At 39.6% G+C, this 14,326-nt stretch overlaps 1 protein-coding gene across 2 annotated transcripts in view; it reads left to right on the top strand.

Annotated features, from left to right (window-relative positions):
• The first annotated feature begins 348 nt into the window (after positions 1–348).
• SLC39A9 (solute carrier family 39 member 9) overlaps positions 349–14,326 on the top strand; it is a 51,898-nt gene continuing 37,920 nt past the window's right edge. For both annotated transcript variants that reach the window (XM_068543645.1, XM_068543643.1), the window contains exon 1: positions 349–1,140. In XM_068543645.1, the coding sequence (XP_068399746.1) occupies positions 1,045–1,140 (96 nt within the window). In that variant the 5' untranslated portion in view covers positions 349–1,044. The remainder of the gene's footprint in view (positions 1,141–14,326) is intronic.

Below are 14,326 nucleotides of genomic sequence, written 5' to 3'. Positions count from 1 at the left end.
ACACCGCGAAAGACCCTTTCGGACCATAGAGACTAACATATTTCCGGCAGCTAGAGCAGATACTGACTCTGTTTCAGCCATCTTGGAAAAGGGCGACGAGACCCACGGAGAATGTATCGGAACTTGAAAAAGAATCTTTTTTTTTTTCAAGACACTGTCTTCCGTACTCTCGTTATTATGCATGCGGCTAAAGTGATCACTGGTATAGAGAGTGATACAAGTCATCTTTCAATGGCCCCACTCAAAAATGGCGGCAGTATAAAAATTCCCGGGGCATAGGTCAGTTGTAACCCGGAAGTACCCTTCTAAAGGAGGGGGTGGTAAGGCAATCCGGAAGTGGAGTAATGAAGAGGTGCCACTTGGCGGCCATGGCAGCTGTAGTATCGGTGGCTCCGGGTCAAGGCCCAGCGGAGTGGAGTAACATGGGCAGCACTGGGTATAGGGCAGAGACAGCTTTGTATCAGCTTCGCTGCTGAACCCCTAAGGCCCATCGTTAGAAATCTGCAGGACTCCTTTCCTCATTCTAGACTCGGAAGAGAGTTTGCCGGGATTGGTGGGCTGGTCCCAGACCTGGGAGGATCACAGGCGGGGCGGCTCCAGGGAGATAGGGCCGCTGGAAGAACGAACAAGTTCGCTTGGGTTTTCGTCCTTTTCTGCTGCCGTCTGGAACGCTGTTCGTGGAGGAAGTAGGCCCATTGTGCCACCCTTATTCCGACGACTGAAGAAATCGCTCACTCGCATATTTTCCCATTGACTTTTCTCATCTGTTAACCCACGGGAATCCAGTGACTGGTATCGGAAAATTTACGGGCAGGGACCTAAAATTGTTGAAAGTTCTCTCTGGTGCTAGTATCAGCAAAAAGGGGCTGTTTCCAGGTACGTTCAAGAGAAAAGTGCCTCGTGAACACATCTGCCGGTGGGGAGGACCAAAGAACTGAAAGTCCACTTGTTATCTTTGAACAACCACACGCGTTTAAGAACCTAAGCACCCCTCGAAGCCTCGAGAATTTGTAGTCTGGTGGTGGGTGAATAAAGGAGGGCAGAATGGATGATTTCATCTCCATTAGTCTGCTGTCTCTGGCTATGTTGGTGGGATGTTACGTGGCTGGAATCATTCCTTTGGCTGTTAATTTCTCGGAGGTAAGAAGTTCTCAATTTTCTGTTAGCTGTCAGGATGGCAGCTGGGAAGTAGTGACAGTTGTAAAGGGAAGCTGCTTCCCCAGTTAATATCAGAGCTAAAGGTCTTATTAAGGAAGACTATCTTTTCGAAAGATGCATAACATGTAATAATATAAACAAACCTCCTCTTCATCACTAGAGTTCTTAACGGGGGTGGGTGGATCCACTGAAGATTCTGGAATACTCTGAACTCGCTGAAATTGCATACCAAAATTTGAGACTCTGTGCATGTTACGGGAGAGAGGCACCATAATGTTCTTTTGATACCCAGAAGTTCCAAAGACTCAAGATTCTAGATTGCAATCAAAATATAAATGGAGTATGTTGTTTGTCCATATGAGTTGAAATCAATATAACTTCTCTTTTTGAGAAAATCAAGCTTGGGAAAAGGTATTTTTTTGGATACCTGTAATAAGAATGAAGTAAGAAAAACACTAAATTAGATTGTTCTTAAGTCACATTTCCTTTTAAAGAAGGAGAACATTGAATGGGTTTTTGAAGTTGTTTTCAAATGTTTGTTTAGAAATGAATTTTTTTGTTAATATGGTTTGACATTTTGTTTAATTTCTTTGATTCTTTATCATTACTTGGACAAACATTAACAGGGAAGAATGATGAAAGCATTGTTCAGTGAAAGTGCAGATAGGTTCTTCAGGTTGTCATAAGGAGTTCACAACATGCATGGCGCTCAAAGATTGAGGGAGAAAAACTACTACATTCAGTATTTCTTGAGTATACCTTGGGGTTCAGCAGTAAGATAATTTCACTGCCAGTCCTGAAAGTGCTTTCAAAGAAAACGGGAGTGGAGAATGGCCTGAAGTATTGATATAAAGGGAAGGTATAGGTGAGGTGTGAGGTAGGCCTTGAGGAAACCTGAAGAAAGAGGAGGCATTTATTGCTGGTAAAGAAAATAACCTGTGGGTGAGAAAGAAGGCGGAACTAGGCATTATGAGTTTGAGAAATAAAGCCCACAGCCAGATAGGGGGACTTGAATTGCTGCTGCTCCTTTTCTGTTTCCTTTTTTTATCCGTTCCTTTCAGCATCTAATGATTGAGCATATACATTACCTAATTCCATTTTAAAAACCCAGTGAGGTACAGATGAGACTAACACTTAGATCATGTAACTTGGACGAGTTCATGAAGTGTGTTAGAGTCAGAGCTGTTTTTTCAATCTCAGTTTTTCTGACCCAGAGCAGTTCTTAGCCACTCTGTCCCTTGTGGCAGAGGTAGCAAACTGGTAGCCCATGTACCATATCTAGCCCACAGACTTACTTTATTAGGTTAGCAGAATGTTAATTTTATTGTTATTGGTTTTTGTCTTTATTCCTCAAGGTAACAGTTGGCTAGAGCTGAGTAGTGGTAGATTGTCATGGTCCTTCTTGGCTGTGAAGCCTACTTCACTCATTTGGGCTACCTGCCTGCCCAGTCCTTTGTGAGCCTGCTATCTCTCCTCTGGCATAAATCATATTTTCTTATAACTACAGTAGAATTGAGTTGATATTATTAGGGCTGACATTTGTGAAGTTTAAGTTGGCTTGTATATTTTAAAACTTATTGAGATAACATTTATCAAGAATTATAATTAATTCAAATGAAGAACTGGTAGAACTTTTTATTTCTATAAAGTTCTTAGACCTTTTCCAGTTTCAGTATTTTCTCAAACTGTCTTGAGTGATTTTTGCAATATGCAGGTATATGCTATCTTCTTTTCTTACTGAAGGAAATGTGTATGTGAGTGGTGTAGTTAACTAGGCTATTAATAAAGATAATTAGTATGATATGTCACTTATGGCTTTCTAAATGGATGATCGAATGGTCTTTTTCCAGATGCAGGTCTTGAAATGCTATAAATCATCATTCATAATATCTGTTCATTATTACAGCAGTAACTGCATTTTGAGCTGTTAGGACAAAAATAAAAGTTATGTATAACTTAGTTAAAGACATTTTAGAATTCAACTGGTGATTTTTATCTCCAAGGAATTAGCATTTTTTTCTAGACAAATTATACTATTATTATAGATCAATGTATTGTGAAACTAGTGAGATGATAAATGTGTAAAAAATAAACTTCATTCATGGAGACTAGGAAGCACAGTTTCTACCCTTAGAGAATAGCTCCCCAAACTCCTACATTGGCTAAACAACTTTTCTTTTTAAGGAAGTCTAGCTTTTCTTGGGGACTGGAGTTATTATAAATAAAAGGACCAATAAACCTAATTTATTTTGCAGTTCACTTTCATTTATATGAAAAGATAACGCTTTTTATTCATGTTCTTAATCTGTCTGCTGCTTTGTCATGCAAAACTTTTTTCTTCAGAATTTCTCAGAGCAGGAATAAAAGATTAATAAAGCCATTAATTATGGCAGGATTAGTATTTGGAAATGAGTTAAAATCAAGTAGTCTGAAATTGCTGTAGCAGTGGTGTCTAGCTGCCATATCTGACCATCAAGAGGTTTGTGTGGCATTGATTTTTTTGTCACTTTCTCCACTGCCTTGCCCCCCAACCAACTTTCTTGATGCTTCTGTAACTTCCTTATGCCTAAATGACTTCTAAAACAAAGGAACAAAATCTCTGATTCTCAAATGCATTTATAAGTGACTGATAATCAAGATGCTTTCTTCTTCAGCATACGGGCAGGAGAAAAATTAAACTTGTAAAGGCAGCCAAAACATGCTTTACACAAATGAGGTTTTGTCGGATAAAAGAGTTGGACACACTAGTTTAGCACTATATTGTGTTTTTAAGATTCAGTTGTTAATGAGCAGTTTTCTTAGACTCTAAATGAAAATGCTACATAAGTAGGTTGAGAGCCTGCAACTTAACATTACCTAGGATAAACCCAGCTTATCAGGTGCTCTGACTGAGGAATGAAGTTCAGATATAAATGATGGCCAGTGTGAGATTTTATATTGATGGTCTGAGGATTGTCATTTACCTGAGCACGTCTCCTCTTTGTCACGGAGCTGGGAAAGCAGTGTTTGCACTAGAGCTCTAGGGCAGCACTCCTCAGATTCTCTGGTGCATGCCAGTTTTTGTTTAACTTCCATTCCATTGCAGAGCAATATGCATGTGGAAATGAAATACTAAGAAAATGAAGTGGAAAAAAGGCATACAGGGCTTCCCTGGTGGCGCAGTGGTTAAGAATCTGCCTGCCAATGCAGGGGACACGGGTTCGAGCCCTGGTCTGGGAAGATCCCACACGCCCAGAGCAGCTAAGCCCGTGAGCCACAACTACTGAGCCTGCGTGCCACAACTACTGAAGCCCACATGCCTAGAGCCCGTGCTCTGCAACAAGAGAAGTCACCGCAATGAGAAGCCCGTGCACCACAACGAAGAGTGACCCCCGCTCGCCGCAACTAGAGAAAGCCCGCGCACAGCAACGAAGACCCAACACAGCCAAAAATAAAACAAATAATTAAAAAAAAAAAGCATACAAAATACAAGCCCAAATGCAGTATTGTGAGATTTAACAGACATACAATTACTCCTATAATTGTAAATATCATATTGCTATAAAACTTTTTGAAGGCTTTCTCTCATTTTGTACTTTTCTTATTACAGACCAGTTTGGATTATAATGCCACGTTTTTCATGTGTTGAAACAGTATAGATCCATAGATATGCAGATGAAAGTAGTGCTATTCTTACTTCAATAAAGTTTTTTTTTTTTTTAGAAGTTTATTTATTTTTGGCTGCATTGGGCTTTGGCTGCATCTGCGTGTGGGCTTTCTCTAGTTGTGGTGAGTGGGGGCTACTCTTCGTTGTGGTGCGCGGGCTTCTCATTGCGGTGGCTTCTCTTGTTGCGGAGCACGGGCTCTAGGCACACGGGCTTCAGTAGTTGCAGAGCGTGGGCTCAATAGTTGTGGCTCATGGGCTCTGGAGTGCAGCCTCAGTAGTTGTGGCACACGGGCTTAGTTGCTCCGCGGCATGTGGGATCTTCCTGGACCAGGGATGGAACCCGTGTCCCCTGCATTGGCAGGCGGATTCTTAACCACTGGGCCACCAGGGAAGTCCCTATAAAATTTTTAAGGCAATTAGTAATGCACTAATTTCAAAAGGAACTGTCTGAGATGGGTAGTGTAGGTCAAAATCAGTGTCACTGCTTGAGCAAGCTGTTTAACATCCAACTCTTCTTGTCTTAAATGACTTTATAGGATTGTTGTGAGGATGTAAGGAAATAACATAAGCACAGGGCTTAACACTGTATCTAGAACATAATAAGAACTTTAAAAAATACTGAGGATTATTCTCAGTACTGATTGTGAAAACTTTTTTAAGATTTTCATTTTTATAACTTTGTTCTAAATTATAATTTTTAAACCTTTTATTTTGGAACAGACCTCTATTAAGGGGTAAACTCCCCGCCTCCCCCAGTCATGAAACTTCTCAGCAATTTGGAATCCAAAAAGTCTTGTTTAGGGGTTGGCATTCCTGTTCACCATGAATGTTTCATTTGGAGAGGCCAGGGCTTTTCCTTTGGTCTCCCTGCTTTATAGTATTTTTCTTAGTAGCTAACTTTCTCTTCTTCATTATACTTATTCTCATTTTAAGCTTTGTTTTGTTTTTCATGTGTTAAAGTTTTTATTTTGTGTCTAATGATAATAACTGACTCATTCATAATAAATCTCTTTGGCGCTTTGAGTTACCACCAAATCAAAGGTTTGTGTCTAAAGAACGAATTTGTTCAGTATGTTTTTTCTCTGACAATTGATTATTTTTAAAATAGATTTGACAAAGTTGCATTTTTAAGGACTTTTGCATTTTCTGGTGTATTAACCTTTTATTCTTTTATGGTAATACAATAGATTTTACAGTTGTTTGGAATTTCATTTCTAAATTTTAGACTTTGAAACTTTGAATTCTCTGTAGTTTATCCGTATCTGGAAAGCAATCAGTAACTTTGTCTTCCCTCAGATTATTGTCTTATAATGTTATTGTCTCATAAGTATCTTTGCTTGATAAAGCTAAGTTTGAATCAAAGTCTAGATGCAATCTGATTCAATATTATTTTCCTGAAAAAGTTATATGGATAAACATCATTGAAATTTATCTGCATAATAATATTAATAATAGTTAATGCGTATTGAGCTCCGTCTATGTACCAGGCAATGATGTGCATTATCTTATTTAATCCTCAGGATGAGGCTATGAGATAGATACTCAGGCTTGAAGACATCACATACCTGGTAGAGGTGGGATTTGAACTAAGTCAGTTTGATTACCAGTCCAAAGCACTTGACCATTAGATGATATTTTCTTTCCTAATGAACACTGTAAAGAAGGAATGAAAATATTATGGATCTAAATCGGCACCTTTAGCTCCCCCAACTAGGAATATCTTTTGCATCACTAACATTTTACCTTCCAGAGTACATCTCATGCCTTGTGCTCACTCAGTGTAGCAGAATTAAAACTACTGAGGTAAACAATCTCTGAATACCATTGAAACCTATAAGAAAGACTGAATATGTCTTAGATGCCCTTTAAATTAGCACCTGCCAAGTTGGAATCTGAAGCAGTTCTCATTTTAAACTATTCAAGATTAACTTCACACTCTATATCTCGATATCTTCATAGTTTAGTCAATTCTAAATTGTGCTCTTCAAGAATTGACATCCTTTTTGAGGGAAGAAGACCTGAAATGGATTCAGAATGCTTCTGTATGACAGTCTTAACCTCTCCTCTCATTGAAGAATTTAGATGTGAGACTTTGTTGAATGACAGTGAAGTTTAAGAGCCTCTGTAGCTCAATTTGGAATTCCAAGTAATAAGTAGTAATGCTAACCATGAGTACAGGTATTTCTTAAAACTTATGATGGAATTATAAAAATCTCAATTCTCCTTTAATACTAATATTCAATATCCAACTTCATTGCAAAAGAAGCAGGTAATAGTTGGTTTGCAAATTCCTCTGCCCTGATTATATAGATTTTTAAGGGGCAGGGTCTTGGGGTTAACTACTAGATAATTACATTAAACAATCGATTGTGAACCCTGTATTTATGTGGAGGTCAATTTTCTATTAACCAAACAATTATGCCCTAGCTTCTGCACCTTGTTGTATATGTTCCTTTCTTTAATTCTTTATACATTTGACAAAGGCAAGTTGGGGAAAGAAGACAGGTGCTAAAAGCAAAAGATGAAACAATGAAATAGGTTTTATAGAGAAGCAGTTTAGCATGGTGCTTAAGAGTATAGATTCTGGAGCTAGACTGTGTAGGTTCAGATCATGGCTCTGCCATTTGCTGGCTTTGTGAGCCTGTACAAATTACTTGAACTTTTCGCTGCCTCTGTTGTACAAAGTGGGGATAATAGAAGTATCTACCTTATAGGATTATTGTGAGGATTAAATGAGTTAATATATGTAAGGTGATTATAATTGAACGTGCCTGGCTTAGTAAGTACTTAGTGAATGTTATTATTAATAGAGGTGAAGGAAAAGAATATTGATAGCACCTCTGTTATGTAGAACTTGTCCATCCAGAAGCCTCAGCAATCTAAAGGACCAGAAAAGTCTCTGATTAACTAAATAGATAGCCTTAAGAGCAAGCATTTTACTTGCTCTCTACTGTTCTTGGCTCTCACTTGGCTCCTGTGTATCTTTTTGTGTAATTTTAGTAAGCTGGTGTGCCAGTTATCAATTTATTGCCTCTCAGCTCCAAATTCACTCTTCATTAGCTACGCTGCAAAAATGGATGTGGGCCCTTTAAATATTTTTCCTTTGCCAGCTGGCACAATGTTAAGCTTTGTCAGTAGAGGATACTGGAGAGAAGTTGTAAGAAGAAGGGGTTTTCCCTCTTGGTTCTGGCAGGCTTGCTCAGCAGGCCTTCTAGGCGACTTGATTCCTGTGGCACAGCCAGCCTCACCAGTGTCCAGCTTCTGCACTGCAGGTGGCTTTCAAAGCCCCAGACTCCTGCTGAACACACAGCTTCTCCAGCACCCAGCAGTCAGTAGTTCCCACTGGCAACCCCGTCTTGGGTGGTTTTATAGGAGAGTCTCTCTGGTGAGACCCTTTCCCATGAACAGTTTGCCCAACACCCTAGAGTGCAGATTTCCAGTGAGTTAACACCAGTGTGGCACCACAGAAACTTCTCTGCTTGTGATATTGTGATTTATAATAAGAAGTATGTATTTGCTTTTCCTCCTTTTCCTGGCACAGAGTTCCTAAAACCCTTGGAATTTCCTAAATGATAAGAGCCATAAAGGTGTCTTACTATGTGAATGAGGTGACTTTTGGAAAGCCACTAGGTAACCTAAGGATGGGGGCTTGTCACCTGGAGAACCAACCACATGATTCCAAGGGTTGGAACTTAACGGTCCCACCAGGGAGGGGAAAGGGGATGGAGGTTGAATGAATCGTCAGTGGCCAGTGATTTAATCAATCATGCCTATGTAATGAAGCCTCCATAAAGCCCCAAAGGATAGGGTTTGGAGATCTGGTTTGGTGAACACATGGAGGTGCTGGGAGAGTTGCATGCTCAGAGAGCATGGAAGCTCCGTGACCTTTCCCCACACCTTGCCTATGAATCTCTTATATCTGGCTGTTCTTGAGTTATATTCTTTTATAATAAACAGGTAATCTAGTAGGTAAAATGTTTTTCTGAGTTCTGTGAGCTACTCTAGCCAATTAATTGAACCCAAGGAACCTCCGATCTATAGCTAGTTGGTCAGAAGCACTGGTAACAACCTGGACTTGGAACTGGCATCTGAAATGGCAGGGGGCCAGTCTTGTAGGACCTGATGCTATTTCCGGGTAGTGTTAGGATTGAACTGAATTGTGGGACACCCTACTGGTGTCCAAGCATTGCTTGGTCTAGGGAAAGCCCACCACCACACATATACCTCGGAATTGGTCCCAGACCTTTTACTGCTGTTCATTGAGCCCCAGCCATGCCCTCTCCAGCAGAGTTTGGATCTCAACCCTTATGAGACCTCTTCTTTGAGCAGATCTTATTTTGGTCCTAGGTAGTCACTGCTACTTTTAGCTGCAGTTCTTATGTTCTTTAGAGTTCTTTCTTACTGGCTAATTTCTCATTATTCCAGTCCCCTTTTATAGTTACTCTTTGTATTAAATTTTTCTGGTTCAAATTACTTTATGATTTCCATTTCCTGACTGAACCCTGACTAATACAGCTAGGTAATGGGTCATAAAATCATATAAGTATTGAGGCTGAGCAGTGAATCAGGCCTGGAGGAAGATAAAATGGTCCAAGTGTCATGATGTGTGGCAGCTAACCTCCAGTGTCAGTGCCTGGGAGTCTAAGGGAGTCATGAGAACCGTGGTCAACTGTGGCACAGAAGAGCATGTGCCATTTGATGACACCAGCCCTGCTGTTGCCAAATCTTCCTACTTTTCAGAAGTTGGAAATCTGGATTTTTATATGAATCTTCTAAATTTTACACTTTGGCTACTAATTCAAATATTATTGCGTCGCTGTGTGGGTCAAAAAACCTGTGTTTTGGACTTCCCTGGTGGCGCAGTGGTTAAGAATCCGCCTGCCAATGCAGGGGACATGGGTTCGATCCCTGGTCCGGAAAGATCCCACATGCCACGGAGCAGCTAAGCCCGTGTGCCACAACTACTGAGCCTGTGCTCTACGGCACACGTGCTGCAACTACTGAGCCCATGTGCTGCAACTACTGAAGCCCGTGTGCCTAGAGCCCGTGCTCCACAACAAGAGAAGCCACCGCAATGAGAAGCCTGTGCACTGCAATGAAGAGTAGCCCCCGCTCGCTGCAACTAGAGAAAGCCCACGTGCAGTAACAAAAACCCAACACAGCCAAAAACGAAACAAAACAAAACCAAAAAAACCCCTATGTTTTGAAATGCCAGTCTCAATCCTCTGGGCTGGACTGTCTGATTTCTAAGCTCTCTGTAAAGTAGAAAGAGCAAACTAGAAGGGGTGGGGCAACAAGTAGAGGAAATAAGTCACAGTATGACAACAAGGGGGGAGACTGAAAAACATTTCAAATTACTACAAAACCTAAGTGTTTTGTAGTAATTTGAAGTGTTACTACGTGTTTAGAACCGCTTGGTAAAGGGGAAAACATCTCTACGTGCGTATTAAGGGCACTGTGCTCTCTAATCCCACCACAGTATAATAATTAATAATAACAGTAGCTACAGTATCAACTCATGTGTCAAGTTCTGCACTGATTTTAACAGTAACATTGAAAGGGAAGAATTCTTATCCTGTTTATAGATGAGGAAACTGACCCTCAGGGTTTACTAAGTTCAAAGCCACTGTTTATATAGCCTCTAATTAAATCAACAAAAAAAATTTTTTAAGCCTGGCTATATAATAGGGATTCTTTGTGGCAAATTTAAAAAAATATGATAATGTGTAAAAGGAAAATAAAATCATCCACTGTCCAGTGAGAATCACTAGTAACATTTTTGTTTCTTTTCATTCTTTTTTTTTTTTCTATTTGTTTGCATTTTTAAATGGTGGATTATGTGGTATATGTATAAATTTACATTTCCCGTTCTTTTTACCTGGTAATTATAAACATTTTCCTTTATTATTAAAAACATGTTCTAAGCACTTTTTTGGGGCGGGGGGCATGCTGCGTGGCTTGTGGGATCCAGGGATTGAACCTGGGCCCTTGGCAATGGAAGTGCCAAGTCCTAACCACTGGACCACCAGGGAATTCCCTATAGGCACTTTTTTTTTTTGGCTGTATTGGGTCTTCGTTGCTGCGTGCAGGCTTTCTCTAGTTGCCGCAAGTGGGGGCTACTCTTAGTTGCGGTGCGCAGGCTTCTCATTGCGGTGGCTTCTCTGTTGTGGAGCACAGGATCTAGGCGCGGCAGGCTTCAGTAGTTGTGGCACGTGGGCTCAGTAGTTGTGGCTCGTGGGCTGTAGAGTGCAGGCTCCGTAGTTGTGGCTCACGGGCTTCGTTGCTCCGCGGCACGTGGGATCTTCCCGGACCAGGGCTCGAACCCGTGTCCCCTGCCTTGGCAGGCAGATTCTTAACCACTGCGCCACCAGGGAAATCCCCTATAGGCACTTTTTCATGTCTTCATTACGTTCAGTTATTTTATATACAGAAATTCTTACTATGCATTTAATTTGTTTTCAAGTTTTTGCTATGATAATAGTGTTGAATGAATATTTTTGTGTCTAATGCTATGACCATATTTCAGAGTATTTCCTCAGGGGTAGAAAGACAGGATTAAAGAGCGTAAACACCTTCAAGAAGGTTCTCAATCTATAGTACCAGTTTTTTTAAACGCATTTTTTTTCAACAAATGCAAATGACACTGTGTTCTCACAAACACTGAGTACTATCATTTTTAATTTTTAAAACTTTGCTAATTTGATAGAGAAAATGTAGTTTATTATTTTAATTTTCTCAGTTCAATCAAACTTCTTATGTATTAATAATATAATATTTCATTGCCAGTGTTTGCCCAGGTCTTTCCCATGCATCAACGGGTTTTTGTTTGTTTTTGTAGTCACATCGAACAATCTTATGGGATTTCCTTTTATTTTTAGAAAGGACTCTTATACAAAAAGACAAGTTAGTCTTGTCTTCCAAGATTGAAGGAAGTGGCATCAATAAAGTATTGCTTGTTCTTACCTCTATGTCAAATGAATTAGGAAAGGGGAAGCCTATATGCCACTGGCATAATGGCAACTGTGGTAGCATTGTTCACTTGAACTTCTGTCCAAGTATCTGGGTTTTGTTTTGTGATTCTTGTGGAGGAGGGGCTTAGAAGCATTTATTGCATGCTACTGATGAGGCTGAAGATAAGTAATAATAACAGCTACTCTGTGCTAAATGTGTTAACATTATACTCCTACATGATCGCAGTAGTAGTGGCAGCCCTGAAGGATATTGAACTTGCTCAGTATCACAGAGCCACTACTTAGAGGCAGGAAGCTTTTTGGCATCTTGCCTCAGTTGTAAGGACTTGAAGAATCGAGTTCATATTTGAGTTTTCTTCGTTATGTGTTACTGACAGTTAGCAGCAGATAATGTAGTAGTTAAATTGACATTAGGAAGTATCTCCTTGAAGCAGGCTTATTTGTAAGAATATGGAGAAAGCCTTTGTTGCTTGAACAAGAGTTACTTTGTGCCCTATGATATTTCATCTCTTCAGTGCCTGGAGCTTTGAAGGGATCAGTCTCATAACATGAGATGCATCTTTGATTTTTTAGGAAACTATAGTTGATGCTTTCAGAACTAACATGAACATGGTATAAGGGAGATTGAAATAAACAATCTTCAGTATTAAAAGCTTTTAAAATTATCAGCATGTGTCTAGTTGAACCAAACAATTTATTGACTGTTTCTATGAGCAAGGAAAGAAAAACCATTTAACTACCTTGGTGTCTGCCAAGAAAACTAAACTGACTTCAAAGCTTTGCACTGCACTGATAGCTAATGGCATTGAATACAAACTGTTGTTTTAATTAATACTTCTGGTCAATCCTTTGGCTTAGTCAGGCTACAGATGTGAAATTGTAAAATGAGATATCATAAAATGAATGGCATTGCACAGTTCATGCCTCTCTTGAGCAAATATTTCATTTCTCCACCAGAAACTGTTGCTTTGGGAACTCTTTTCATCTTGGACCAACACTTGGAATTTGTAGTTCTTCATTTAAATACACCCTTTTAGTGATTTACCATAAGCAAAGGAGGGAACCATAAGCAAAATGTCAGCATCTTAACTTTGACATGTACATAGTTTTGAGATTAAATAACAAATTGTGAAGTTGTGTGAAAGAATACAGCTGTACAAATAACATGGAGCCACATCTCAAGTGCTTGAAATAAATAAGATGGAGTCTAAAATGCTTTACCCCCAAAGCCAGCAGAAGGAAAGAAATCATAAAGATCAGGTCAGAAATAAATGAAAAAGAAATGAAGGAAACAATAGCAAAACTCAATGAAACTAAAAGCTGGTTCTTTGAGAAGATAAACAAAACTGGTAAGCCATTAGCCAGACTCATCAAGAGAAAAAGGGAGAAGACTCAGATCAATAGAATTAGAAATGAAAAAGGAGAAGTAACCACTGACACTGCAGAAATACAAACGATCATGAGAGATTACTACAAGCAACTCTACGCCAATAAAATGGACAACCTGGAAGAAATGGACAGATTCTTAGAAATGCACAAACTGCCGAGACTGAACCAGGAAGAAACAGAAACTATGAACAGACCAATCACAAGCACTGAAATTGAAACTGTGATTAAAAACCTTCCAACAAACAAAAGCCCAGGACCAGATGGCTTCACAGGCGAATTCTATCAAACATTTAGAGAAGAGCTAACACCTATCCTTCTCAAACTCTTCCAAAATATTGCAGAGGGAGGAACACTCCCAAACTCATTCTACGAGGCCACCATCGCCCTGATACCAAAACCAGACAAAGATGTCGCAAAGAAAGAAAACTACAGGCCAATATCACTGATGAACATAGATGCAAAAATCCTCAACAAAATACTAGCAAACAGAATCCAACAGCACATTAGAAGGATCATACACCGTGATCAAGTGGGGTTTATCCCAGGAATGCAAGGATTCTTCAACATACGCAGATCAATCAATGTGATACACCATATTAACAAATTGAAGGAGAAAAACCATATGATCATCTCAATAGATGCAAAGAAAGCTTTCGACAAAATTCAACACCCATTTATGATAAAAGCCCTGCAGAAAGTAGGCATAGAGGGAACTTTCCTCAACATAATAAAGGCCATATATGACAAACCCACAGCCAACATTGTCCTCAATGGTGAAAAACTGAAACCATTTCCACTAAGATCAGGAACAAGACAAGGTTGCCCACTCTCACCACTATTGTTCAACATAGTTTTGGAAGTGTTAGCCACAGCAATCAGAGAAGACAAAGAAATAAAAGGAATCCAAATCGGAAAAGAAGAAGTAAAGCTGTCACTCTTTGCAGATGACACGATACTATACATAGAGAATCCTAAAGATGCTACCAGAAAACTCCTAGAGCTAATCAATGAATTTGGTAAAGTAGCAGGATACAAAATAAATGCACAGAAATCTCTCGCATTTCTATACACTAATGACGAAAAATCTGAAAGTGAAATTAAGAAAACACTCCCGTTTACCACTGCAACAAAAAGAATAAAATATCTAGGAATAAACCTACCT

This window comes from Eschrichtius robustus, chromosome 1 (assembly GCF_028021215.1).
Source record: "Eschrichtius robustus isolate mEscRob2 chromosome 1, mEscRob2.pri, whole genome shotgun sequence".
NCBI lineage: Eukaryota > Metazoa > Chordata > Mammalia > Artiodactyla > Eschrichtiidae > Eschrichtius > Eschrichtius robustus.
Note: the sequence above shows the minus strand (reverse complement) of the source record. Positions and strands in the feature narration are given on the sequence as shown.